General features: G+C 36.6%; 1 protein-coding gene across 13 annotated transcripts in view; it reads left to right on the top strand.

The window, feature by feature from the left end:
- ZNF280D (zinc finger protein 280D) overlaps positions 1-25289 on the top strand; it is a 54603-nt gene that overhangs the window by 13335 nt on the left and 15979 nt on the right. For 9 of the 13 annotated variants that reach the window (XM_064456483.1, XM_064456492.1, XM_064456485.1 and 6 more), the window contains 13 exons: positions 2462-2579; positions 6987-7154; positions 9702-9811; positions 11191-11420; positions 12609-12766; positions 13201-13301; positions 13398-13544; positions 14401-14535; positions 16063-16304; positions 17491-17631; positions 19307-19369; positions 20616-20734; positions 20922-20958. In XM_064456483.1, the coding sequence (XP_064312553.1) occupies positions 2462-2579; positions 6987-7154; positions 9702-9811; positions 11191-11420; positions 12609-12766; positions 13201-13301; positions 13398-13544; positions 14401-14535; positions 16063-16304; positions 17491-17631; positions 19307-19369; positions 20616-20734; positions 20922-20958 (1769 nt within the window). Of the gene's footprint in view, positions 1-2461; positions 2580-6986; positions 7155-9701; positions 9812-11190; positions 11421-12608; positions 12767-13200; positions 13302-13397; positions 13545-14400; positions 14536-16062; positions 16305-17490; positions 17632-19306; positions 19370-20615; positions 20735-20921; positions 20959-23588; positions 23687-25289 lie in introns of all 13 variants that reach the window. The other 4 variants (XM_064456488.1, XM_064456489.1, XR_010373758.1 and 1 more) reach the window with 3 other exon arrangements.

The raw sequence follows: 25289 nt of genomic DNA, 5'->3' as shown, positions 1-25289 counted from the left end.
AGTATGAACCCAGTATTTTCACTAATCTCTTGGAAAACTAAGAGTGGTGGTGGGTTGGGGTTTTTTTGTGGGTGGTTTGGTTTGAGTTTTTTTGAGCCTAGGAACTGAATTGGTAAGGATGTTGAGTTTTGCCTTTCTGCAAGTGAGAGCACCCATACATGTTGGTTTGGTATTTTTTTTTAATTGATGTGGCAAAGCTTTTTTGTGTTTTTTTTTTTTTTCTTTAAAACATCTTTGCTTTCTAAAGCATGGGATGATACTGGGTTTTTTCTGTATGTAAGATGACAAAGCCAAATTGCATGAAAGGAGTAACTGTAAACAGAAAAGAACATTTTGAAAATTATGAGACTTCAAATTTCCAGGATGTCTGCTTTTACTTTATTACTCACCAGATACGTTTAGTATATACTAGGGAGATTGTACATATGCCATCAAAAGACCCAAGCTATTATTTTAAAGTTAAAATGTTAGCAGCACCTAAAAGCAAACAAACCAGAGTAGTAAGAGAAGCAGATTTTGTGTGCAGCTGTTATATTGGTCATATTTCAGATGTAGGTGGTGTGCAGAGTCCTTCAGGCTAAGAGCCTACCACAGGCTTACCACCTGAGCATTAGTTGTGCTTGACATGGGCTTGCAGGCTAAGATGCTTTGCTTGTAATTTCACTGGCAATCTGAAACTGTTGTGGTTACAGCAACACCTTCTGTCTTGTGCCTGCAGCTCCTGTAGCTGTTACTCATTAGAAATAGAGCAGAGAAATCTAGTAACTCTTTCTACAACTACTCATGTTTAATTTGGTTGGATTGGATTAGGCATTCACCAGAAGAAGGAATGGCTCTTCCTTATCATTAAGGTCCTGCAGGGTCTTCATTTAAGAGACATATGACAAAAAGGGAGGGTGGGAAGTAGCATGTTCCTTTTTGTTCAAATCTTTTCTGATACTTAGGAGTCCTAAAACAGATTATCACACCTGCATATGTACTTGTGCACTTCTTAGGTTTCTTTCCATCAAATTTAGTCAACATGGTGGTAGTTAAAAATGTGGTAACTTCCACAGAGGTGTTTTCAAATAGCACAATTGTGAATGGGAAGCACTTTGTGAGATTTATCTTTACAACAAAAAATATTCTAAATATTTTGGCCTTTATCTCATGGATACACTGGTGACAAAGTCTTTGTGTGTGTATTAGGTGATTCCCCCCTTGTTTTTTTTTTTTAATGAAAATGGAGCTACTTTTGTCAAGTTTTTTGTTTCACAGTGCAGCTTGGTAAAGTGTAACCAATTGAAGTATTTCAGAGTAGAAAGACCAAGTGCCAATATTTTGCTGTTCATACCTTAATGTTGAAATTAAACCTAACTATTGTACGTTTTTTCTTAACTCTTTATTACTGTTGCTGAAAATATTTCATGTTCCAGATTGTTTGTTAGGAAGAATGACCTACTGAGATGTGAGCAGTATTGGTGAATCTTGGAAAGTGTGTTCCTCCTACCTCACCCCCCCAGCCTTGAATATCTGTAGAGAGAACTAAATTTCATGTTTCTTTTCCCTCCAAATTTTATCTGTTGAGTGATCAGTGAAGGTGTTTAGTTTTAACAGTTTTCAGTGTTGGAGCCAAGAAGTGTGGACTATCATTTTTTAAGGCTGTCTGTAGTACTGCAGGGCAAACCTTTTAAACTGAAGGGTAAGAGGATACCTGTACTTGGAGATGCTCAAAACTTAACGTAACAAGGTGCTGAGAAACATGAACCAACTTCAAGGTTAGCTGTGCTTTGGAAAAGAGGTTTGAGTATATTGTTTCCAGAAGTCCTTAAGAAATTACTCTCCATAAAAGAAAGAAAAAACTACTTAGTGATATAATGAATTTGAGTGCCATTCCCAGTCAATGTGCTATAGATAATGCTTTTACTTTCATTAATGCTTGGTCACTTCATAGGATTTGATTGATTTAATATCATCTTGCTTTGAGAAGCTTTTGCTTGCTGCAAGTTTGTGCTACTTTTGAGTTCTGTTTTCTGATCTTGTAAAATGCAGCTAGCCGTTACACAAGAGTAACAGGCAAATGCCAGAGTTTGGGTTGAAGGAAGAAATTACTAGAGTTTTTTGAAAAACAATTCAAGTATAATTTGAAACATCATCAGACTTTTGAACAAAAGCAGTTACAATTAGCAATGCAAACAGGTTTAGTGATATTTCATAAAATGGAGTTTCCCAGGTCTTATGGTTGTTTTTACTATTCTGAAACACAGCTATGAATAAATTAACAGCCTCTGATAAGAGTTGCAGACTTATCAAAATGTCAAAAGAAACTATTTTGGGAAGATTGTAATTAACTTTATTTACAGCTGAGTACTTATAAGTACTTTTAAGCAATCATATGTTTTTAAAATAAACCCTTTGAAGCCTGCAAGTAAAACAAAATGTTAAACCTCAAATTTCTTTTCCCTCTTGAAAATCTTAATAGGATTATATTATGGATTCTCCACCAGCTGCACCAGATAATACATCTGGTATACTGTTTGGTGTGAGACAGAACTCGGGAGTTCCACAGTACCAGACTGGGCCAGCAGTGAATGTAACAGGTGGGTATAACTGTAGTAGTTGATAAGAGAAAGAAACAGCCTTAATGCATTTAACTGTAGTGCAGATCTTTGGGTTGTAGCTTTAAATAGGCTTTCTAGAACACAGTATAGCTACTTTTTTCTTCCCCCTGTACGTAACACTGTATAATGTTTAATGAAACTTTGGAGCCTCTGTTGTCAGACTTTGCTTTTCGGCACATTATACTGACTGTAGTATCAACTGATGACTTCCTATAATGCTCATTTAGATGGAGAAAAATATTGCCAGATCCACTGTAATTTTTTTAACTGATAAAGGCTCGTTTTCAGTATATCCAGCACTCTTTGACTAGCATGAATAGGAATGGATGTGAGCAAGAGAGGGGCTGTGAACAATACCAGAACTTCCTGAGTCTGCTGGGTGGAATTCCTGTGATGTTCGTCTTGGTTTTCTGACTGCTATACATAGGAGTTAGAGTAGATGGGATCAAAAGGATCCTGTCTGAAAAGGAGGGGAAGAGAAAGAACTTGTAGTTTGACAACTAAATTTTTTTTTCCAGAAGATTGCTAAATTATGTTTCAGCAGAAACTCTTTCACCTACTTAAAAACAGACAAAAACCCGACCTTTTTCTGCGTCACAGCAGATGAAGTAGATTTGAAGCATGCAATGTATTCAATCTGTATTCAACCTGGGACTTCTCTTTTGAGAAGGTTTGCACTTTTGTAATAAATGACTAGAATCCTGACATTCAGTGTAGACGTTACGAATGACGATCACTTCTGATTCTTCCTTGAGGTAACAGGTTATGCATAGCAAATGGCCTAACTGGTCATACCATCAGGTTACGTAAAACAGAGTGCTTGCTAGTTTATTCTGCTTGATGTGATGATTTTGCATCCCTAGTTTAGGCATTCACTCCAAATACTTACCAAGCAAGGTTGGTAACATACTTCCTTGTATGTATTGGCTGTTCTGTGATCTCATTCTTGTCTTACTGGGTTAAACAGCTTTTGTAAATAAGCAAAGGTTTTACTTCTTGCAAATGGTTCAATATTCCAGCCCTTGTTCTCCAAAGGACAGGTATTGAAGTTCTATTGTTTGTGGGTTTTGCGTTGTGAGGTTTTGGGTTTATTTTATTTATTATTCAGGAGACCTCTTTGCATATTTAAAAAGTAGTTGTATTAGTCTCTTATCTAGAAAAATTACAATCCTTGATGCTTTTAAGTATTAAATTCTAAGTGTCTTAAATATACCACAGTTAGTCTATGTTTATTTCTGTGAGATGGCAATAGGATTTAGAAGTCAGAAGTTTTATAATTGTTGGTTGCAACACGAGTATCTTTGACGTAAAAGGCAAATTTAAGATACATTTCATTTCACAACAAGGAAGTGTCTGCGTATTTTGTGGTTTGGCTTGCATGGTGAGGTCACGTAATGCACTTACGTTTATGTTGTTCATATGTGCCGATGTCTACTTGCCTGTGTTGGTGCTATGCTTCCTCTAACTCATGTGCAGCGCTATGGGCACAAGACGTTCTGGAATATGGTAGTTAAAAGAAGATTCCTTTTGGGAACTGGCCTGTCATACTCTGCAGGACAATTTAACCTTTATACCTGGATCATTAAAGACATTTTTTTAGTTCAATGTCACATAAATATTTTTGAGGCCTAAGCAGGGAAATGACAAGCTGCTAATGGACACTGACCAGCCATTTTGTTTGGTTGCTGAATAGGTGGTGGTGTTAAGTTAAGCAATATTGATAACTCTTACCTGCAGGCTGGATGGGCGATGAGGATGTATGTAAAACTGTAGTTTGCTTTCTGAGAATATCTTGGCATCATTCTCCTACAAACTTTACCCAAAACTGGACAAACCAGAAAATGCCATAACCAACAGAAGAACTGTTTTAGGAGTCGACTGGATGGTATACTTGTGTTCATAGCACTGGATTAATGGGAGATGTTGGTGAGGGACAATGCACTAGAGGCTTGAAATAATTGGGCTTTCATGTCCATATTCTGTTAATTTGATCTGACTGTTACCACAGTACATTTGATGCTTGTATTGTAGGTTACCATTTCTTTTCCCGTCATTCATAAAATCAGGCCCAGCAAGCACAGATGCACATAATGGTGTTAAGGATTTTACAGTAGTGTTGTCAAATGTGTTTAGAAAGCTGTTGGCAAGGTGATGACTGCATCCAGTATACTTTGCTGCTTCTTGCAATCATTTTAGATATCATACACAATAAAACTAAAGTATTCACTAATAGCATGAAGTGAAGGTCATAGACTCCTAAGCAGCCTGAAAACCAAACAAGAATTACTTGGCTGCTGCTTTTTTCTGCTCTCTTGAGTACCTGGAGTCCCTGACAGTTTCAGCTGTGTAATGTGCTGGGTAGAGGATTTGACAAACTAGTCTGGAACATGGGTGATCCAAGGAATTCTTGTGTCCAGGCACCAATTGAGAGAGGCACTTTGATGAAAAGAGGAATCAATCTGATTTATATCAGCTAGATATTAAATGATACTTGGAATTGGTTTGATATTTTTCAAAATGGGCTTTAATTTTTTTAAATGAACAGACAACAGAATTCAAATGCAAACCTATGTATATTATCCTAGTATTATAATTCTTTTGAAAGGTAATTTATTAGATCAGAGTTGTATAAAGGTAAGCATTCTTAGATCAGTTTATAAGTATATAAAATAGTCTCCAAATGTCACATGTCAAGCTTTTTTAATTGAAATTATTAGCAATTTTGTTAACATGTAAAAATAGTCCTTTTTTTCCAAATCAGGTTTTCTATGGCAAAATAAAATACTTTACTGAATATTCTTGTCCAATCAGTCAGACCTTCTGTCTTTTCCCTGGCCCTCATTACACAACTTCACTTAATTAAGTACACTGCAGCAGTTCTTGCTGTGGGTTGATGGCCTGATGCTTGAATAGTCTGAGTGATACAGAAGAACGCTGAAGTCATACCAACTGTATGGAAGCTCTTGCTGATCAAGACACATATGTTGGTGTAGTCAGCTCATATACCTAACAGTGCAAGTGTAAGTAAATGAAAAAAACCCTGGGAAGAAGTAGTATCTAATAACTTGTTTGTTTTGTGAATGTGTTAATTACCTTAGGCAAACAATGCATAGAGTCAGATATTTGAGCTTAGTATGTTCATTTACGTAAGAAAGGTGTGCTACAAAGGAGAATGTTAGGATGATTAAATAAATATATAACAAGTGAATTATGTTTTCAGGTATATGAGGCAGGTAAATTGTCCAAGAGGCTCAAGTATCCAGCGTTCCCTGCTGGGATTCTTTGCCTCTGTGGATTGAATGGGGAGACTGTCCAGACTGTTTGCTAGGGGTAGATAGTTACCACTGAGTAAACACAGCTTGGGGGTGGGACACAAGTCATCTCTGCTTGTTGAGAAGACTTTTAAAGATACTAATTCAGTTTCTTGCTATACCCAAAGAAATCATAAAAGCAGCTAGACCGTTGGGAGACGAATATTCAAGAATGACCTTAGTTCAGATCATTGTATCTGGAACTAAAGGCTGGTCCTTGTCATAGTTTATCATAATCTTAAGGCTATTTGCAGTCTGTGATTCTGAGAGATTTACAAGGTCTGTGCTGGCACTTCAGACTTCTTGGTATGTAGCTGTGTTTTTTCAGGTCTACTTCAGGACTAATCTCTGTATTGAGATTACATCATTAAGGGTAATCTTCCAGTAAGAGAGACATGGGTTTCAGGACAAGATGGAGCCAAGTATTGATGGGCACGTTAATGAAGCACCGAACCTCTGAATTTCTGAGTTTTTTAGTGATTTTCTTTTTTTTAGAAGAAATACTGCAAACAATAAGTGAATCAACTGCTCTTTCAGAAGAGAGCAAATAGGTGTGCTGTGATTGGTCATTAGAAGTTACAGCACTTTTCATTTTGTATACAAACTGAAGTCTCAAATGTTTTACAGAGTTAAATGACAAACTAAACCAGCATTAACATGGGACCAGAAAAAGAGAGGTGTTTTTCATCAGCAGGGCAGAGGTTGTTCCACATAGTGGGCGTTGCAGAAACCAGCAGCTTAGCTTAACTTTATTAATGTGAACTCACCTTGTCTCAGATTAGCATGAGTCAAGATAAAAAAGGAGGCCAAATAAATTCAGGTGGTCATAGTATGATTTGCCGGGTTTCAGGGATGGGGCTATGTCTCTTTGTGTTTACCCTTTCCTTTTCCACTGGCCTTACAGTGTTCAGTCTGAGTTGGGTATTGTTTTCTTAACTTCTGTATGGCTTATTATTTTAGGGAGATCTTAATTGCTTTATGTAGACTTGTCTATTCGTTAAAGTATAGGCATCAGTAATGTGTTCATAAGATACTATGGAAAAAAACTGAGGTTCTTTAATTTAAACCACTGTAGGTCTGAATGAGAGTGTTTTTGTATCTAAGCGTCCTGCTACTTCTGAAGGCAACAGTGTAACTCCAAAAAAGGCCAAGCCTAATGAGATTGGTGCTGGAAGCAATTCAGCTGTTTCACCTACAGTTAACTCTCCAGCAGTAACACCATCACAAAATATATCTTCAAAAGGTAGGGTAGATCAAATGGTCTAGCTGTGTCAATCCATGCATCTGTTTCATGGAAAAAGCTGGCACTCTTGTAATTTTTGAGCTGATCAGTATTATTAATGCTATTAAGGCAATGTAACTAAGTAAACTATTCTTATGCCTTAAAGTAAGACAAACCTTTCTATGCAAGGATTTATATACCTTTACAAATTAATACACACTAGGTTATTACCTATTCAAATTCTAGACCTTTACTGTTTAGTAGGTACATTTGAATTCTGTAAAGTAACAATTAGTTAACTTGTTTAGTGGCTGTAATGGCAGATGATCAAAATAAATTCCCCTGAACTCATACTCTTAGGTAAGATTTTCTGTGTCAAAGAACTTAATAGAGAGCCGAAACTTTAAAAAACCAGTCAACCAGAAGTTTCGAATTGAAAGAATTCTGTGACTGCTGAATTTATCAACTAATTCTGATTAGATAAAAGGAAGAAAAGAAAATCACTGTAGGAATGTCAGGCAAGGCAGCAAGGGAATCTTCATCCTTGGAGACAGTGAGACTGGACGTGGCTCTGAGCATCCTGGTGAGGTCAGACTTGCTTTGAGTGAGAGGTTGGACAAAAGGATCTCTACAGGTCCAACCTAAATTATTCTGTGATTCTGTACTTCAACTAACTATTGCAAAGTGTGTTTTGCAGTTCCTCCCTTTCGTTTGCAGCAGTGTTTTTGATACAGTTTAAAATAGTGGGAAAGGAGGAGGGGGAGCAGAGTTTCAAAGAGAGGATGTTCTCTGAAAGACCCTTCCCTCCCCACAAGAAGAAAGGTAGTATAGCTGTTTCAGCATGTTAGGTGCATTTTCCTCCTGAGCCAAAAGGTGCTTTCCAACTGATTGTAGCAGATGAGAATTTGTTCTTGACTTTGAGATATTTCCAACCACATACTGTCTCCTATGATCTTAAAATGAGGACCTACCTACAGTATGAGTCTGTTTGGAATATTTTCATATTTGCATTTTTTGCATCTCTTTTTTGCAGCTGGTTTGCTGTCAAGACTCTTCCCCAGCAACCAGAAGGAATTAACTACGACATGGAATATTCTAGAGAAAAATTTTCTTCCACCCTGTGTTGGGCTTAAACGGATATTGTGCTTCAGCCTGTAAAATATATAAAAGATAACTGGAGGATCTTACTAAATGCAGTAACAAAGGAGTAGTTAGTATTCACTGAGAAAATTACTTTTATGAGTTTGTCTCTAAGCTGTCCCATGCTAGCATAATGATTTCTAACCTGTCACAGAATCCAGCACTGAAGCACCGCAGAACACTAGATCTTGCTGCAGAACCTGTTTTCTTCCAACTCAGCTTGTACTTTGCAGTGACGTGTCAAAATGTTTTGCAAACCATAATAGGGGAGACTTGCAGCACTGTTTTGTGGTACATCTCTTGCTTGGCCATCCACTCATGTGAAGGACTTTCTGCTTAATGATTCTTAGCAATACTGTTATCTTCAAGTAAAAATACTGTTTGATCCATGTGTACCTCATGGACTATGCAAGACTTCTTGTGACAAAAAATGTATAACAGTGTTGCATGGTCATCTCTTAACTCATACACTGACTCATTCCCTTGTTATAAGGTGGATGTATTTGTGTGTTTAATTTCGTTACATTTTTTCATAGCCCTGGCATCATACCGTTGACTCTACAGTTGAGATGTTACTTAAAACTCTTCCTGTGTTTAACCTCTTCTTCTAAACTGCTTGCTTAGCATGGAGTCCTCCAGATCTGTGAATGACTTGAGAATGCAAGAGAACTTAGTCTGGAAAAGTAGCTTTTGCTCTGATGTTTTTTGGCAGTTTGGAGTAAACTGGAAGCCTGGGTTTATTCATTAAAGTTTAAGCTAATGCAAAGCTCTTTTGGTTTTGCTTTTGCTCAAAAGGTATTAGTAATTTTATGTTGATATAAGAGATATTATTTCCTTTCATTACTGGGAGAATAAATCCTCTAAATAATTACTCCAGAGTTCTCCAAAGACACCTTTGCTCAACAGGAATGATGCATCTGAATAGGTCTAGCTTCCCACAACTGTCCAGAGAGAAATATTTTCATCATTGAGAACCAGATGGTGACATTCCTTTCCAAAACTAGTTATCTGAATCCTATTGTGATGATCAGGTCATTGCATAAAACAGGTTTCACGTATTATTTGGGGATTACAGTTCCTAAAACAAAAATATCAAAAATCTGTTTTATGCAGGGGGTGGGGGTGGTGCACAGAATGCCTTGTCTCTATCATGATGCCTTTACCACCCACCACCCCATTTTTCTACATTTCTTGCTAAGTTTTTGTAGAAGTTGTTTATAGGTCTATATCAAACAGAACAAACTCAAACTCAGTGTGGAAAAAAGGAAGAATAGTTAAAAGATGGTTGTAAAACCTTGCTTATGATTACTAAACAGTTACATCATTGTAGTAGTTTTCATTTGAAACAGCATAGCTTGCTAGAATAATGAATAATAATAAATCAAGTATTCTGCTTGTGAACTCTGAAACATATTTTAAATTTTGCAGGTACAAATGCTGCATCAAGCACTATTAAAAATGGAGGACCTTTTCCACGAGCTTGTCCAAAGTGCAATATTCATTTCAATCTCATGGATCCTCTCAAAAATCATATGAAGGTAAAATATTTTGGGGCTAGTAAACATTATAAACTTATGTGGGCTTCTGTTACAAAAGAGTGCCATGTTTTGATATGAGGATAGCCTGGCTTCTGGCTGTGACCAACCAGACTATCCATCACTTAGTCTGCTTATGAAACTACTTGTTATTGTTTCTGGAAACATTCTTTCCTGGAAAATATTATTATTAGAATTATTTATTATTATTTGGTAAAGATTCCTACAATTCTCAGGCTATGTATTCCCTTTCAGGGAACCGAGAAGTGGCTTTGCACTCCGTATACAATATGAATAACCCATGCAAAAAGGAGTGTGAACTACTGTCCAATAGAAGTCTGTGAGACTCTGAGTTACTGTTAACACATATCATTCTGATTTACTGGGCTTAAGATATCCTAAATGGTAGCTGCTGTTCTCTTCAGCTTCAAAACACAATTAAGGAACATATGTAACAGTGGAAAAAAAAATCAACCTTTCTCTAATCATTATTTGTAGAGAAGAGCTTTTGCACCGAGTACATCAACTGAATGAAAGAGCCATTGAAGAAATGGGTTTACTTAGTATTATTTAATTAAATTTTTAGTTAAACTATATGGGATAAATCTACTGAGTTTACGCTTCCACAGTAGGAAATTAACTCCTTAGCAGGCTTAAAGAAATTAGCAGGCTTAAAGAAAGTAGTCCTGCACAATAAGAACCATTATTCAGCAGGAGAAAGATCTGTCCTCTGAAACATGGTAATTTTGTTCACTTTTGGAAACTTCATAGCAGCTTCTTTATGAAGTACTTCATACTTCTTAAAGTTTGTTTCATACTTATAACTATTAGGTTAAGCATTCTTTGCACTTTGACATAAAGGAGCTTGAACAATATGTGTTGTGTGACTTAGAATTTCTGAATCTTTCAGTAATGCTGGAAAGAAGTTTTGCAGGTTTCAACATATGTCCTCCCAAAAGAAATCAAAGATAAAACTTTCCATTAAGTTCTCAGTAAACTTATGCTTGTCAGCAAAATACTTGCATAAAAGCTGCTTTTCTTTCTCATTGAAATGAAGTAGACACTTTTGTAATGAGGAAAGCAACACTGGTATTCAGATTTCTAGGTTCAATTTATCTTACATGAACCTATGAGAATAATGCCTTTTTGGCTTTTATAATATGTAGTGGTTTATTACCTAAATAGTACCTAAAGATGAGTTACTGTTCAAATCCATATATGAATATGAATAAAGTCGGTGTGTCAGGGAACTGAGCTTTTCATCTAAATCTAGTTAATGAGTGGCTTCAGTTTCTGAATGCTGTTGTCATAGATGCAGTTTGGTAAGAGACACTGATACCTTTGCCTCTGTCTGTCCCTTCTCCTCCCCCCTTTCCATCCAGTATTGTTGTCCAGATATGGTAAATAACTTTGTCCTGGGAATGGCCAAAACAGAATGTTCAAGCACAACAAGCAAGACTGTTGAATCTGAGAAAGGAAAATTGATTATGTTAGTTAATGACTTTTATTATGGGAAACATGAAGGTGACACCCAGCAGGTACAACAGGAGCAGAAGACTCATACGACATTTAAATGCTTCAGTTGTCTGAAAGTTCTTAAAAATAACATCAGGTATTTGAACTCACTTCCTTAATTGTTTGTTAATCACTTACCGCCCATAGCACTTAGTCTCATGCTTTAAAAGTTTCTCTCTGGAATAGATATTTTTTTTCTTCTTGAAAACTGATAATATTGGGTGATTGAACAGATATTGAATTAGTTTTTGCTATGTATGTATGGCCGTAACTTAAAATTTTTGCAGATTAGAGTACAAATTTTAATGGTGTTAGGGTATTAATGAGAGCAATTGTAAGACTTTGGGGTTAGAAAGGGCAAGAGAAAGTATTTTACAATTTGCCATCTGGATTGATAGTGGTATCAAGTGCTAATTCCCTTTAGGGATGCACAGTGAATAATAGTTGGTGTTCTACTTCTGTAACATCTGTTATTTTGATGGAATAATTTTACTTCCGAATGCTGCAAAAAAGTCATTGTTCCTTTGGAAGTTGAGGTCATTGAACTTTTTTACATGTGTTCTTCAGGAGGAGCTGAAGTAGCAGAATGTAAAACTGAAAAATGGACTGTTCCTTCAAAGGGCACAGTCTGCAAGTTAAAGCAAACAGTTTTATGCTAACACTAGACACGTAATACTGAACAAAACAAAATTTCATGTAACTAAAAACATTAAATTTGCTATTAATCATTACGTATGTGTAAATCCTAAGTAAAAGTGCTGGTAACTTGTCCTAAGCAGCTTGAAAATGTTGTATGTTCTTAGACTTATCTAAAACAATTTACTCTTGTGATTTTATAGTTCCTGTTAATTATGGCATTTCTTCACTTGCCATTTATCTTTGAGTAATGAACAATGTTTGATATGGGCTCAGAAGTTTTTCTTCTGGTTTTGTTTGCAAAATACTTGTCAAATAAGCCTTTCTTGCAGTATCATGAGAAGTAGTCCACAGAATACTTTATCAAGATACTGGGTTTATTTTTAAAAATATTTTTCAGGCACTATTTTCTACTCAGCATTATATTGCAAGTTATTGGTGCTGTGGTGCCTATGTGTTCCCCCCCATTATCAGCTTGATAAACTTTGTTGCCCCTTTTTTCTTTTTTTACAAACACTTAGATATTTTTTTTTAAAATGAAGTCCTACAGAGAAAAATTTCTAGAGTCCTGTACATCTTGCATGTTATATGGCATGTAGAGAGAATATTAAAATATAGGGAGTTTACACCTGTTCACTGTCATGTAAAGGTTTATGAACCACATGAAACATCACTTGGAGCTTGAGAAGCAGAGCAGTGAAAGTTGGGAAAGCCACACCACCTGCCAGCACTGTTACCGTCAATTTCCCACCCCATTCCAGCTGCAGTGCCACATTGAAAGTACACACACGCCTTATGAGTCATCTAGTAAGTTGGGTTGTATCACATTGAATCTTTTTCTGACCTAAAATTTTTAGATATTTTCTGTCTTGCTGGCTTGTAACTTCATAATAAAGCTATTGCACTTTAAGAGCAATAATATTGGTACCTAATATAGGAGCTGAGCACTCATTCAATTGATGTTAGAGCAATGTGTGTAGGAAAAAAAGATACTTTGAAAAGCTTTTTGGTTTGTTTTCTTTTAATTGAAGGCTGTAATGCAAGAATTCATGTTGTTTAAGGCCCTTGCACTCCTGGCTTCCTGAAATTGTATAGGGAATTTCTTCTCAAGAGAGAATAATTGTTAGATTGCTTTACCTTTATAGATTTATACAGTTCACATATACATATGTATTAAAATTTATCTACTTATGACCCCAAACAAATTTTTACTCTTCTTTCTTGTTTTTCACTTTTTCTAGCCATTTGTAAAATCTGTGAATTATCCTTTGAAACAGAGCAAGTTCTTTTGCAACATATGAAGGACAATCATAAGCCAGGTGAAATGCCATATGTTTGCCAGGTATCTCAGAGTGACTGTTTTGTATTTAGATTACATCACACCTCTGCCTTTATTGTCAATAAACTTTTAACAGTAAAGTCAAACTTCTTGTTTTAGGTATGCAACTACAGATCCTCAGCTTTTTCAGATGTAGAAACACATTTTAGAACAGTTCATGAAAATACAAAACATTTGCTGTGCCCGTTTTGCCTCAAAGTAATTAAAATTGGAGCACCATATATGCATCATTACATGAGGCATCAGGTAAGCAGGTATTTTCAGTCCTTAATGCTAGAAAAATGCTAAATATATGTCATGAGTCTTTCTGGAAAAAGAAATAGCATAACTGATTTGGATGGTTGTTATTAGCTAAGAATAGTTAATAAAATATGATAGAAGAATTATGACTGTCCTTTGAAAAGTCTTTAAGGGAATTGTTAGAATTTGTCGTGTTTGTGTGTGACAGCAGCTCCCTGTTAAAAAAAAATCTCTGAATATACTTGAAAGAATATTTCTGCTATTTTTCATTATCTCGTAGCGATGTGTTCTGCTTTTCTTGATGTTATTAGCAAACCTTTCACTAATTTAAGCAGAGAAAAAGATTATTAAGTACTGTGGCTTCTTGTAATTGGTAACCTGATTCCTTCTGCTCTCAGTAATGACACTGTCTGCATTTTCAAGTATTTAAATATTCTCTCTTTAATTCCTATGCAGTGTCTTGGCTTTGTACAATATTAGGAGTTTGTCAGGTTGATGTTTTAGAAACTGGATGACCATTGCTTGAGGAAAGCTAGTATTGGAGTTTTGCTAAGCGATAGGATGAGAGGAAATGACCTCAAGCTGCGCCAGGGGAAGTTTAGGTTGGATATTAGGAATAACTTCTTCACCGGAAAGGTGGTCAAACATTGGAAAAGGCTGCCCAGGGAGGTGGTTGAGTCTCCATCCCTGAAGGTATTTAAAAGAAGAGTAGACGTGGTGCTTGAGGATATGGTTTAGTGGTGGACTTGGCAGTGATAGGTTAGCGGTTGTCCTCGATGATCTTAAGGGTCTTTTCCAACTGTAACGATTCTATGATTCTATGATTTCATGCTTACTATAGATTGTTTTCCATTTTTAAAAGAAAAAAGGAATATACCGTTGCACTAAGTGCAGACTGCAATTTTTGACATGCAAAGAAAAAATGGATCACAAAACTCAGCATCACCGAACATTTAGGAAGCCCAAACAGTTAGAAGGATTGCCTCCTGGAACAAAGGTAAGTGTTAATACAGGAAAGTTAAGAGGAGACAGAGGAAAAAAAGAAATGTATTTGTAGAAAAAGGGGTGGAATAGAGTGAAGTGCTTTTCTGCTTTATTTTCCAAATCAAAGGTATTGTGGGTTTTTTGTCACCCCTAAAACAAAAACTCTCAAAAATACTCCTGTTGCAAGAACTGCCAGACATAGTTTATGGTTTCTTCCCAGGGGTCTGAGGTGTTGCTCTCTGTGCCATTCTTCCATTCATGTATATGCCAGTTGTCCAGTCACTGCTCTTTCTTGAGCTGTTGGTTAATTTGCCCCCTCCCATTTATCCTTTCTTGTACTAGGAGAAAAGAGGATAGTCTGAATGTTGGTTTAAGGGAGCTGCATCACTTCTTGTGAAAGATTATCAACCTGTGGAAGGTGGTGCAAGACCTCCTTCTCCATAGACAGTATGTGCTTAAAACTGAGTTAACCATGCCTTTTTAGCTCCAGCATTTGAAGAGGGAGGAGGACACGACACAACCCACAATTTTCTGTTAAGTGTTTTATGAAGTAAACTTGGGTCCCTTCAGAACACTCAGGCTATCTTTAAATCATTCTTCCATTTCTCCAGAAGGAACTGCTTAGACAAGGATTTTCCTATAGATTTCAGGACTTTTTCCTAAAATTTTTAAATTAAGTTGAAAGGAAGAAAATTAACATTTTCATCAGGTCTTCACAGTTCATTTGCTGTAGAATCAGGAAGGGGAAATGACTGATGATGATGTTGTGTCACTTGGCAGAATGTAATGTTCATTATTCTCTGACAATACCTCAATTTTCTGGAGATTTCAGGGTCTTCAGGATCTAATAAAAGCTTAGATTATGTTAAAACTTTGGTGTTAGTAGACCTTGACAGGATGTAGATGATGAGTCTGAAGAGCTTGAACCAGGTTTAGAAGACAAGATGCTTCTAAACAAGACTTATTGTACATACTCATAATTAGGAGTCATGCTGCAAGTGAAAACTGGAGAACCAAACTTAAGGGCAAGACAGGGGAGTGTGATAATACCAGATGAGAGGTCAGAAACCAGAATTAGTCTGTGGGCATCCAGAATGAGGAGTAAAAATATCTGAAGGAGGTAGATGGGCTAATCATGAGACGCAGAACTTTTGTTAAATCCAGGTACTGATGGGATTGTTTGATATTATTCTTAGTAAGGCTAATTGGCCTGACCTTTGTTTCTTTTCCACAACTACATTTTTTTGTTGTTGTTTTAAGAAAGCAGAGTGTAGCCAGTTGCGTGTTTGAAAAGAAAGCAGTGTGTTTTGTCATGGCTAACTATTTCTACCAAAAGGAGCTTTTTGAGTATCCAGTAGACTACTGCGGTTAGATTTACTCTAGTCAACAGTATTTAATATTTTTCAGAGGAGTCTTTACTGAGGGGTGTTTCTTATGCTATGATTCTTGTCCTGAAGTGGCTTAAACTTTGAGACAAATAGAAATGGGAAGTTTAAAAGCTTAAATATGAATAGAAACATCTTCAATTTCATATTTGTAGGTGACTATTCGAGCATCTGTTGGATCTCTTCAATCAGGATCATCCGCTACATCTTCTGTTAGTACAAGCACTTCCACATTTCAGTTATCACCTAAAGCTAAAAATACAACCACTAAAAATCATAACAAATCTAATAGAAATAAGTCAAAAGGAAAATCAAAACCAACTACATCAAAGAAGCAAAATGCATGGACCAACAGCAAAAAAAAAAAAGTTACAAATACAGCATTGCATAATCTAAGGTAAAATATTAACATAAAAAATATCTTTTATTCAAGGTATACTTTGAATATAGAGTATACAAAGGTGTAGTATGATTATAAATAACTGATCATTTAATTATCTTTTGATAACTTCTAATACTGCAATGCAGAAGATTTGACACTTCAGTTTTGTGTATAAAACAACTGCATAAACTTTTCACATGCTGGTACTGTGATAATAATTCTGAATCTTCATTCACTCATTTCATTGGTAGTAGACTATGATGGAAGAACAGATGTTCTGGAAACTTTTCTGTTCTAAATTTAGAGCTTTTCTCTGCACAGAGCTGCAGATTCTTGAAATACTGACTCGCTACAGAGATTTGTGTTTAAAAGTGACTTGTGGAGGGGAATACATGTGCCTGGGTGTGTTTTGCAAGTTTTCTTATGGAGGGAAAATTATTTTCCTCCCTCAGTTTTTTTTAAAGGTTTTATTTGAACCCATTACTTAAAAGGTTAAGTCTTGCCTGTCCCAGGAGATACCTTAAAAACACAGGCAAGCTGTTGGGAGAATGCTGTCCTTATTTACAATTTACTGGGGTTTGCTGTCCTTCTATTAATAATTTAATGGATGTTTTTATGGACTAGGATTTATTTTTATTGGCCGAGTTAGCAATTTTCTTCGTCAAAGATTGTAGATGTCTCCCTTCCAATAAGGTGCTAACGCTCACAGTGTGTAGCTCTCTGAGACATCCAAAGGCAGGCAGCAAGACTGTGGAAGAGCAAGATTACATTCTTGCTTTGTAGATATTACAGAGCTTTTGGGGAACGTCTAGGGTGACAGGACAACCAAAGGTTTTTTCAGAGCATCATGGTGGATGAAGAATTTCTTTGAAATCCTTCTGAAGTACTTAGAGGTGGTAGCAGCAGCTAAAGTTGGAGGTTCTCATCTACTGCACTATCTTGTTTCCAGGAATGGTCAGTAGCAGATGCTTACATTAACTTTCTCTTCTTTATTAAGGTCATAATGACAATATCATTGAAGACAAAACAAAGTTTTCTTCATGTTTGCTAACCCAACCTCTAAGTATTTATGGGATAGGTCTTTAAGTTTCTCTTTTCCCTAATGTAAGCAAGCTTGGTACTGACATAAAGCAAAAAGTTTGAAATAGTTATCTTGTCTTAGTGTTGATGTTAATAGTTACCTTTTCTATATTACTGTTAGGTGTCGTTTGGGAGCTCACAAGTGCATTGAGTGTTACTCGGAAATAAAAGATTTTGCAAGCCATTTTCCTGCTTATGTCCACTGCAGCTTATGCAGATACAACACTAGCTGTAGCAAAGCCTATGTGAATCACATGATGAGGTAAGAACTCTGCAAAATTTTTATTGAGTTATTAAATACTTACTAAATTCATATAAGGTGTGTTAAGTGTTTCTATTAGCTGAATTTTGAACTGGGTCATAGGACAGGCAGGGAAATATGTATGGTTGGATTTTTACTTCGTTTTGTTATGAGGGCCTAAACCCTGCGTTCTTGTTTTGTCTCAAAAGTACAGTGGTTCAGGCAGTGCTCTATCTTTGCTTCAGTGTTTCTTAGGATCTTCCATAATCATTTCAGCCAGGCTTAACAAATAATGACTAATTGTTGTGTGTTCTCTGGATTTCAGATTGAATGCCTCATCTGATTTTACATGTTCTGAATGCATACAGGCAAAGCTATTGCTATGAAATCTGTGCTCAGAATACCATGTAAAGGACGTCTCAAATAGCATACTCAAGTGGATACTTATTTTTACAGATGACCACAAGTAGTATAAGAAAAACATCTCCTTTTGCAGGAGGTTTACCACTGATTGTGAGGCAGTGTAGGGTATTTAGGATGACAGCTGTAAAAAAACGCCTGTTAAGAAAACAGATGCATTAGTGTAATACTGTTGCTCTGAAAACTAGATGCAGATCACGTAGCAGTGATGGTAAAACAAAATTTTGAAAACTTACGTGTTAACCCCATGCCCTGAGCAAGCCAAATGTATTGCGGAAAAATACACAACACAGTTGTCTTCTTAAATAAATGTATGTATAATATGCCTTGGCATTTTCAAATGCTAGAATTCCTGAATTTATGACCCAAGTCTTTAAAAGTTTTTGTATGTATTTTGTAAGTTGATCTATTCATAGTAATTTCAATGCTCATGTAAGTTCTAGGCTCAAATAGTTTACATGCTTTTATACATAAAACCTGTTTGTTGCATACTTTAAGAAAAATTAAAATTAACATACATAATTCTGATTATACAAGAGAAAGTTTACTCCAGAAGGGAAAAGGGGAATCTAAGATAAACTGTTCCTACTGTTGCCCATGTTCTGGGTGTTGTCAAATTCAATCATGCAGTAAAATAGCCAGTCTTCTGTCCTTTGTCCTTGCACTAATGCTCCCCCTACTTTGACTCCTTGCAGCACCTGTCATCTTTTTTGGTGAGTGCAAGGAACAAGGGATGGTGAGGAGGAAGTCTGTTAGAGGGAGGCTGTTTCTGCAGTAGCAACCTCTGTGCTCAGCTGCTCGCTTTTTGTTTCATATTGGGAGTACAGTGTTGGCACATACTTAACCTGTATATGAGATAACTTATAGGTTGTCTGAAAACTTGATTTGTCTCATTCAAAGCCATCTCTTTAGGAAGTCTGAGTTCAGCAAAGCTTCACATCTTTTGTGGAGGACTGTATAGTTATAGCCATGGTGCTTCAAGAGCTAAACTGCTGATGGAAGCAATATAACTATGTTCTCGCAGGATTGTGCTGACAAGGTTAAGGCTTGCCCCTCCCAAACTCATTATTTACAAGAGAGGCAGCGTTCTAAACTAGAGCTGAGATTCATAAGCCTGTAAGCTTTCAGCAGTTTAATGTTTGAGAATAATGCAGGTCAGTTATTGAGCCTTCTGTTTTCATGCTTTGTTGTAAGCAAATTGCAGTACCATGTACAACATAAGGTATATGTGGAGTAAGAAAACCAGTCTTAAGTGGTAATGTTTTCTTATGTTTAGTTTTCACAGTGCTCGTCCAAGTAAAAGATTTTGGATCTATAAGAAGCATTCAGAAGAACTACGGTAATTCAGCTTAATCATAGAAACATTAAGGTTGGAAAAGACCTCTAGGATCGTCAAGTCCATTTTCAGTTACAGATTGTTATATTTTTACTTTGCAGTAATGAAGTGATTAGTTAAATGAGGTTAGAGCCTCTTGAATTTCTAGGCTTCCACAATTTGGAAAGAGCGGGGAAATAAAAACATTAGCTCTATAACTAGCAGTGTTCTGTTTGGTGACAAATATTTGTTATTTGTCCACGTTTAGTAACTTCTTCCTTAACGCTGACTGGTTCTAAAAAATGTTTCTATTTCTTTGTTTTCTAATTATTCATAATATGCAAAACTGTATGGCCAGCAGGAGTAGGGAAGTGATTGTGTCCCTGTGTTCAGTGCTGGTGAGGCCGCACCTTGAATGCTGGGTTCAGTTTTGGGCCCCTTAGTACACGAAGGACATGGAAGTGCTGGAGCTTGTCCAGAGAAGGGCAGCGAAGCTGGGGAAGGGTCTGGAGAGCAGGTCTTATGAGGAGCAGCTGAGGGAGCTGGGGTTGTTCAGTCTGGAGAAGAGGAGGCTGAGGGGAGACCTTATCACTCTTTACAACTACCTGAAAGGAGTTTGCAGTGAGGTGGGTGTTGGTCTCTTCTCCCAAGTTATTAGTGATAGAATGAGAGGAAATGGCCTCAGGTTGTGTCAGGGGAGGTTTAGATTGGGTATTAGGAAAAAAAGCATTACTGAAGGAGTGGTCAGTCATTAGAATAGGCTGCCCAGAGAGGTGGTGGAGTCACCGTCCCTGGAGGTGTTCAAAAAACATGTAGACACGGCACATGGGGACATGGTTTAAGAGGCATGATTGTGTTGGGTTGATGGTTGGACATGATGATCCTAGAGGTCTTTTCCAACCTTAATGATTCTGTGATTTCTATGAAATGGGGTATGGAGAGGGAAACAAAAAACCAACCAATCAAAACTGAGAAACACACACTTTACAAATAAATCTTGTTCTAAAGTACTTTCAAAAGTACTTTACTTAGTACTACAGAAAAATACTACTCTTTGTACTACATCCAATATGGAGATGCCCTGGTCATTGACTGGGATTTCCAGGTGCCATTGCAGTATAAAAAGTATGTTTTTGTGAGGCATCTCATCTAAAGTTTGTGGAAATTTTACTTGTGGTTTTTTTTTTATAGTGTGTCCAGTTGCTGTAAGTTAAGAATGTTGTTTTCACAACCATGTTGTATTGATACTTTTTTACTTTGTCTTCTCTAGAGGTGTGACTGTAGTATGTCTTAACTGTGATTTCCTGACTGATGTTTCTGGCTTAGATAACATGGCCACACATCTGAGTGAAAGCCACACTCATACTTGTCAAGTTATTATAGAGAAAGGTGAGTACATACAGTGCCTTTTTAATATATTATTCAGATATATATATTTACCTGTGGATGTGTCTGTGTCATTGCAGTCCTTTTTTCAGTTGTATCATCATTATTTGTGTATTGGATTTGAAAGTGAGTGCTTCTGTATTTCCATGTTTTAATTAAAATATTTTAAAACCTTTATTTTTATTTTCAGTTTCTGTAGATATCCCAACTGCTGAACAAGTATCTGAGTAAGTTTTGTTTTACTGCTCAATGTTTATTTCTACTACTTCAGCAACAGATCGCCAAAATTTGCACTTGGAATTTGGGTTTCTTTTTAATTTCATAGAATTTGAAATGTATGGATGAACGTAGACTCTTACTTTACTAGTGCTTTTTGCTCTTACCACATCCACAGTTCAAGAATGGGGAGGAAAAAATGATTAGCTACTGCAGCCAAAATCAAACGCAGGCTTGTGTTCAGTTTGGCCAAAGAGACACAAATAATTCTTGCGGTATTAGAACTTCTCAAACCTGACTTCTAAGTCTAGGCATAGTGAGACTTTTAATACTAGCTTTATTAAATGAGTGGTTCATGTTCTTTATGTAATATTAATATTATTTTTTTAAAGTTAACCTTTATTGAATTAGGACAAATTCAGTCTTAATCTTTGATAAAAATTTACAAATTATTTTGAAAATTATTTTATTTATGTGACAAAGATATACTTTTTTGTATTAACCTTTTAATTCTGACTTTCACAGAAAATGTGAGGATTTTGGCTTTCAATTGTTTTAAGGATTTGAAAAAGAACCTGCAGTATTGTGGAGATTGTATTGCAGGGTTTGCTTGGGCTGTTTTTTAACCTTAGAAGAATCAGATGTGCCAAGCCATCCCCGATTATCCTGGAACAGAACCTGGGGCTTTATGAGGTAGCTTGTGAGCCTACCTATGCCTTAATTGAAGGTTCAGAGGTGTGCCAGTTGAATCAAACATTTGAGTTCTCTCTAAACCATTTCAGAACACAAGAACAGAAATGTCAGACTGCAAAGAAAAATATTTTAAAAGACAGAAGAGTTTAACAGTGATTTAATAACAATGTGTCATTGAGTCTATATAGCCTATAGCAGGATTCCAGAAGGGGTTATATATTTTCATGCATGATGAGAACTCTTCCAACAGAGTGAGAAGTTCTTAGGCCTCTAAACATAAATCAGCCTTCACTGAGTGCTGGAAATATCTCCAGTAGGTTATTTCATAACTATTCAGTATTCTGTTTCTTAGTGTCCATAAAGTGCCCAGTAAGGGTATAGAATAATGTCATCTGATCCAACCATGGAAATACTTATCTTTGGCTATGAGTAATAGTAGAGCAAAATACATGCTATAAACTTCAAACCTCGACTAGTAACTGTTTAGCATGTGATGCAGTTTAATAAAACTGGTGGTCTGATGGGATGACTAATAGACATTATTAAAAAGGATTGAAGATATTCTGGCAGGAATGAACAGGAAAAGGAAGTTAATTTGGGAAAGCATTCCAAAAAACTATTTGAAAAATGAAATTTCTGATTTTAGACAAAACACTGGAAAGAGTCTTCTAGGAGGGTGAGCTATATTCCCATCATTAATCCAGGGTAGCTTTTGTCCTTTCACAGTTTACATTTCAGCGAAATTCAAACAATGGAAAAAATTGTTGAGTTGTGACACATTCTTAGCTTTTCTACTTGGAGCTGGTATTAGGTGTTGGGAATTGATACTTGCTGAACTATATCTAAGGAAGGTTATAGATGTATTGAATGGTGGGCAAAGAGGTACAGTTGTGGCAGGCTGTTGTCAGTACTGCACAAGGGTCTTGCTGTCCTGAATATATTACAGAGATGTCGTATGAAAATATTCAAGAATGTTGGTTATACGAAGTTGGATATACGAAGTATGTATTACTCAGATGGGTAAGCTGTGAGAAGATTTGTAATAGAGTCAATATGTGCAGGTTTGCTTCTGCAAGATGTTGGATTAAGACAGATGCAGATAGCTATTTTTGAGAGCTCTGATGTTGGCATAAGAATAGTTATTGGTGAGGTGATATAATCTGTGACGGTGCTTTTTGAAACTGTCATGCTCATAGACTTTGTTAATTTCAGTAAATCTTAACCAGTTCTGTATATTAATTCTCTAATACTTTGGACAAGAATATATCATTGCTAAGTCTAAGAGTATGAATATACCTGTATAGCAGATTTTTTTTAGTTCATTATTTGCAGCAGAGTACACACAAAAATGTTCATCGTTTTGTGGGATGGTTCTTCATGGTACTTTGTGGTTTGCTTTGGAAGAAGAGGAATTTGCAGACAATATTCATAACTTCTGCTGTGTAGTTTCTCAAAGATCTGTGAAAGTTTCTTCCCATTCTTTGACCTATAATTCAGTGAGGTATGACTTGTTTATGGGGCTCTTCAGAATTACTTCATCAGAAACAATGACTCACAGTTACGATCTTGAACGCTTTTGGATCTTCTCTTGCATCTCTCAGATGGTATCTTTTATTACATATCAGACTGTCTGTATGTGTTGTAAAACTCCTCTTTATTGCTAATGACCAGACATGTTCTATGAGCTCTGTGTAGTGTTGATGAGGCTATCTTTGGACCAGAATGCTGCCATTAGTAATACAGATAAGCTGACTGGAGATGTTCCAGGAGGAATTGCTTTTTAAATTGTTACTCTATATAAATTTGCCATGTTTGTTTAGTGATCCACCTTGTGCTGAGGGAGTAAGGCTTAATAACCATGCCAGTACTCTTCTAATGCTCAACTCTCTGCTTTGCGCAACAGTTAACATATTTTAAAATGAACTGACAGCAGACATTTTTGTTGCAGGGGAGTTGAAAGTGAGCAGGTATCCTATACTGCCTTGGCTCACTGATACATCATTGTGGACCAGAAAATTGAACCCAGTCCAGCTTGGGATTATTTTGGTATGTAAGCAAACAAGGATCTGACCAGACCTTTTTTCTTCATACATGGAAGCTGTGGTATTCTCTTCTTGCATCTTCTAGGCAGCAGGTCTGGTCTTTTCTCCCAGTATTGTAGTCTGGCAAAGGCCCTCCTGTGATAATGTTCTCTGCTTTGCAGCATTGACTTGCAGCTTTTTGGGGCTATACTCCTTTGAAGAGAGCCTTACCAGGAGTTTCACTTATGTGATGCAGTGTTTCTCTGCTCATTTGCAGTGTTTCTTTGCTGCTCAAGTCTATTGATGTCATCCTAAGCTAGACTAGTGTGTAAATGATGACGTATATATGTTGACATCAAAGCCCATTTTGTTCTGAACTTGATCCTAGCTTCTGAAACTAAAGGGCTTTGTCATTCTCTTTGGGTGTTGACTAAAACATACAAGTCCTGATTTATTTAACATTCAAGTAAGTTGCATTTTTGTCTACCAATGACTTGACAGTATATAGTGGCAAAATATGCTTTGAATGACTTCTGTTGCATGTAACTGCATAAACTGAATCTTGGCAAAAGGAATTTATTAGCTGCTTTGCTCTGGTAGCTAAGCTTCTTTTTGCTCCTAAATACTGTAGGAGGAAAGGATGTGATGGAAGCAGATATGTTTACTGAGCCTTGATTCTGAGGGTGGAGCAGCCACAGTTCATTCAAACCTTGTTCTTTTGGTATCGTACCTCATCTTCAAGGATGCTCTACTCAAGCTGCTGAGACACCTGCTGCTTTTGGTTTCATTGCTTCTGACTTCATCTTTAGTTCTAGATTATCTAAGGCAAGTTTATCCATCAACAGATTGTCTGGATATATGATGAGCTTTCCTTTTGTCATGATGAACATCTAGTGTTCCTCCAAACTCAACGTCCTGCTTACAGTGGATATGTGTCTTGGTTGAATCTCTAATTTACTAGCTTCTAAGCAACCTAATAGGCAGAGCTAATCTTACTCTGAGATCAGTCACTGCTATAACCTCCTAGTTATAAGAGATAATTTCTGATGAATGCAAGCTGTTCTTGATTTGCAGCACTTTCTTTTTCTGCATAATCAAATTCTCTGAGATTAATCCATTTTTACCGATGTTTTTGTCCTCTTCACTTCTAGTACTCAAACAGTAACAGTTTTGGTGATAGTGAGCTTCTGCAACCACTGTGGTATTGCTAATAATAATATCAAGGATCCTGTCATCCATTGTCTCTTATGCATATTTTGTGATTGAGCATCTGCACGCTTACTCAGTACTCAAGTCTTGTTCTTTTTGCTGCTTTTTTTTCTTCTGACAGAAGCTATAGTCCATCTTGAATGCTGCTGTTCAACTTCAAGCATCAGTTACCTACTACAGGTTTTTCTTGCAGGACTTATTTCTGTTTTGGCACAGCAGCATTCAGAAAAGCATAGTGGGTTTGTGTTTTCATTTGAACATGCTGTTGCATTTCAGAGGAAGATGAATCTGTTATATTTCCATTTAATTCAGGTTTCTGGCAACAAGAAGACTGGAATATGATTGCAGATTTTTGTGGCTTTCAGAAATGTTTTCTAAGAATTCCACAGAAATTACACTAGATTGACACTTTGAAGTTA

Source organism: Phalacrocorax carbo, chromosome 7, assembly GCF_963921805.1.
Source record: "Phalacrocorax carbo chromosome 7, bPhaCar2.1, whole genome shotgun sequence".
Taxonomy (NCBI): Eukaryota; Metazoa; Chordata; class Aves; order Suliformes; family Phalacrocoracidae; genus Phalacrocorax; species Phalacrocorax carbo.
This window is presented reverse-complemented; position numbering and strand designations above follow the sequence as displayed.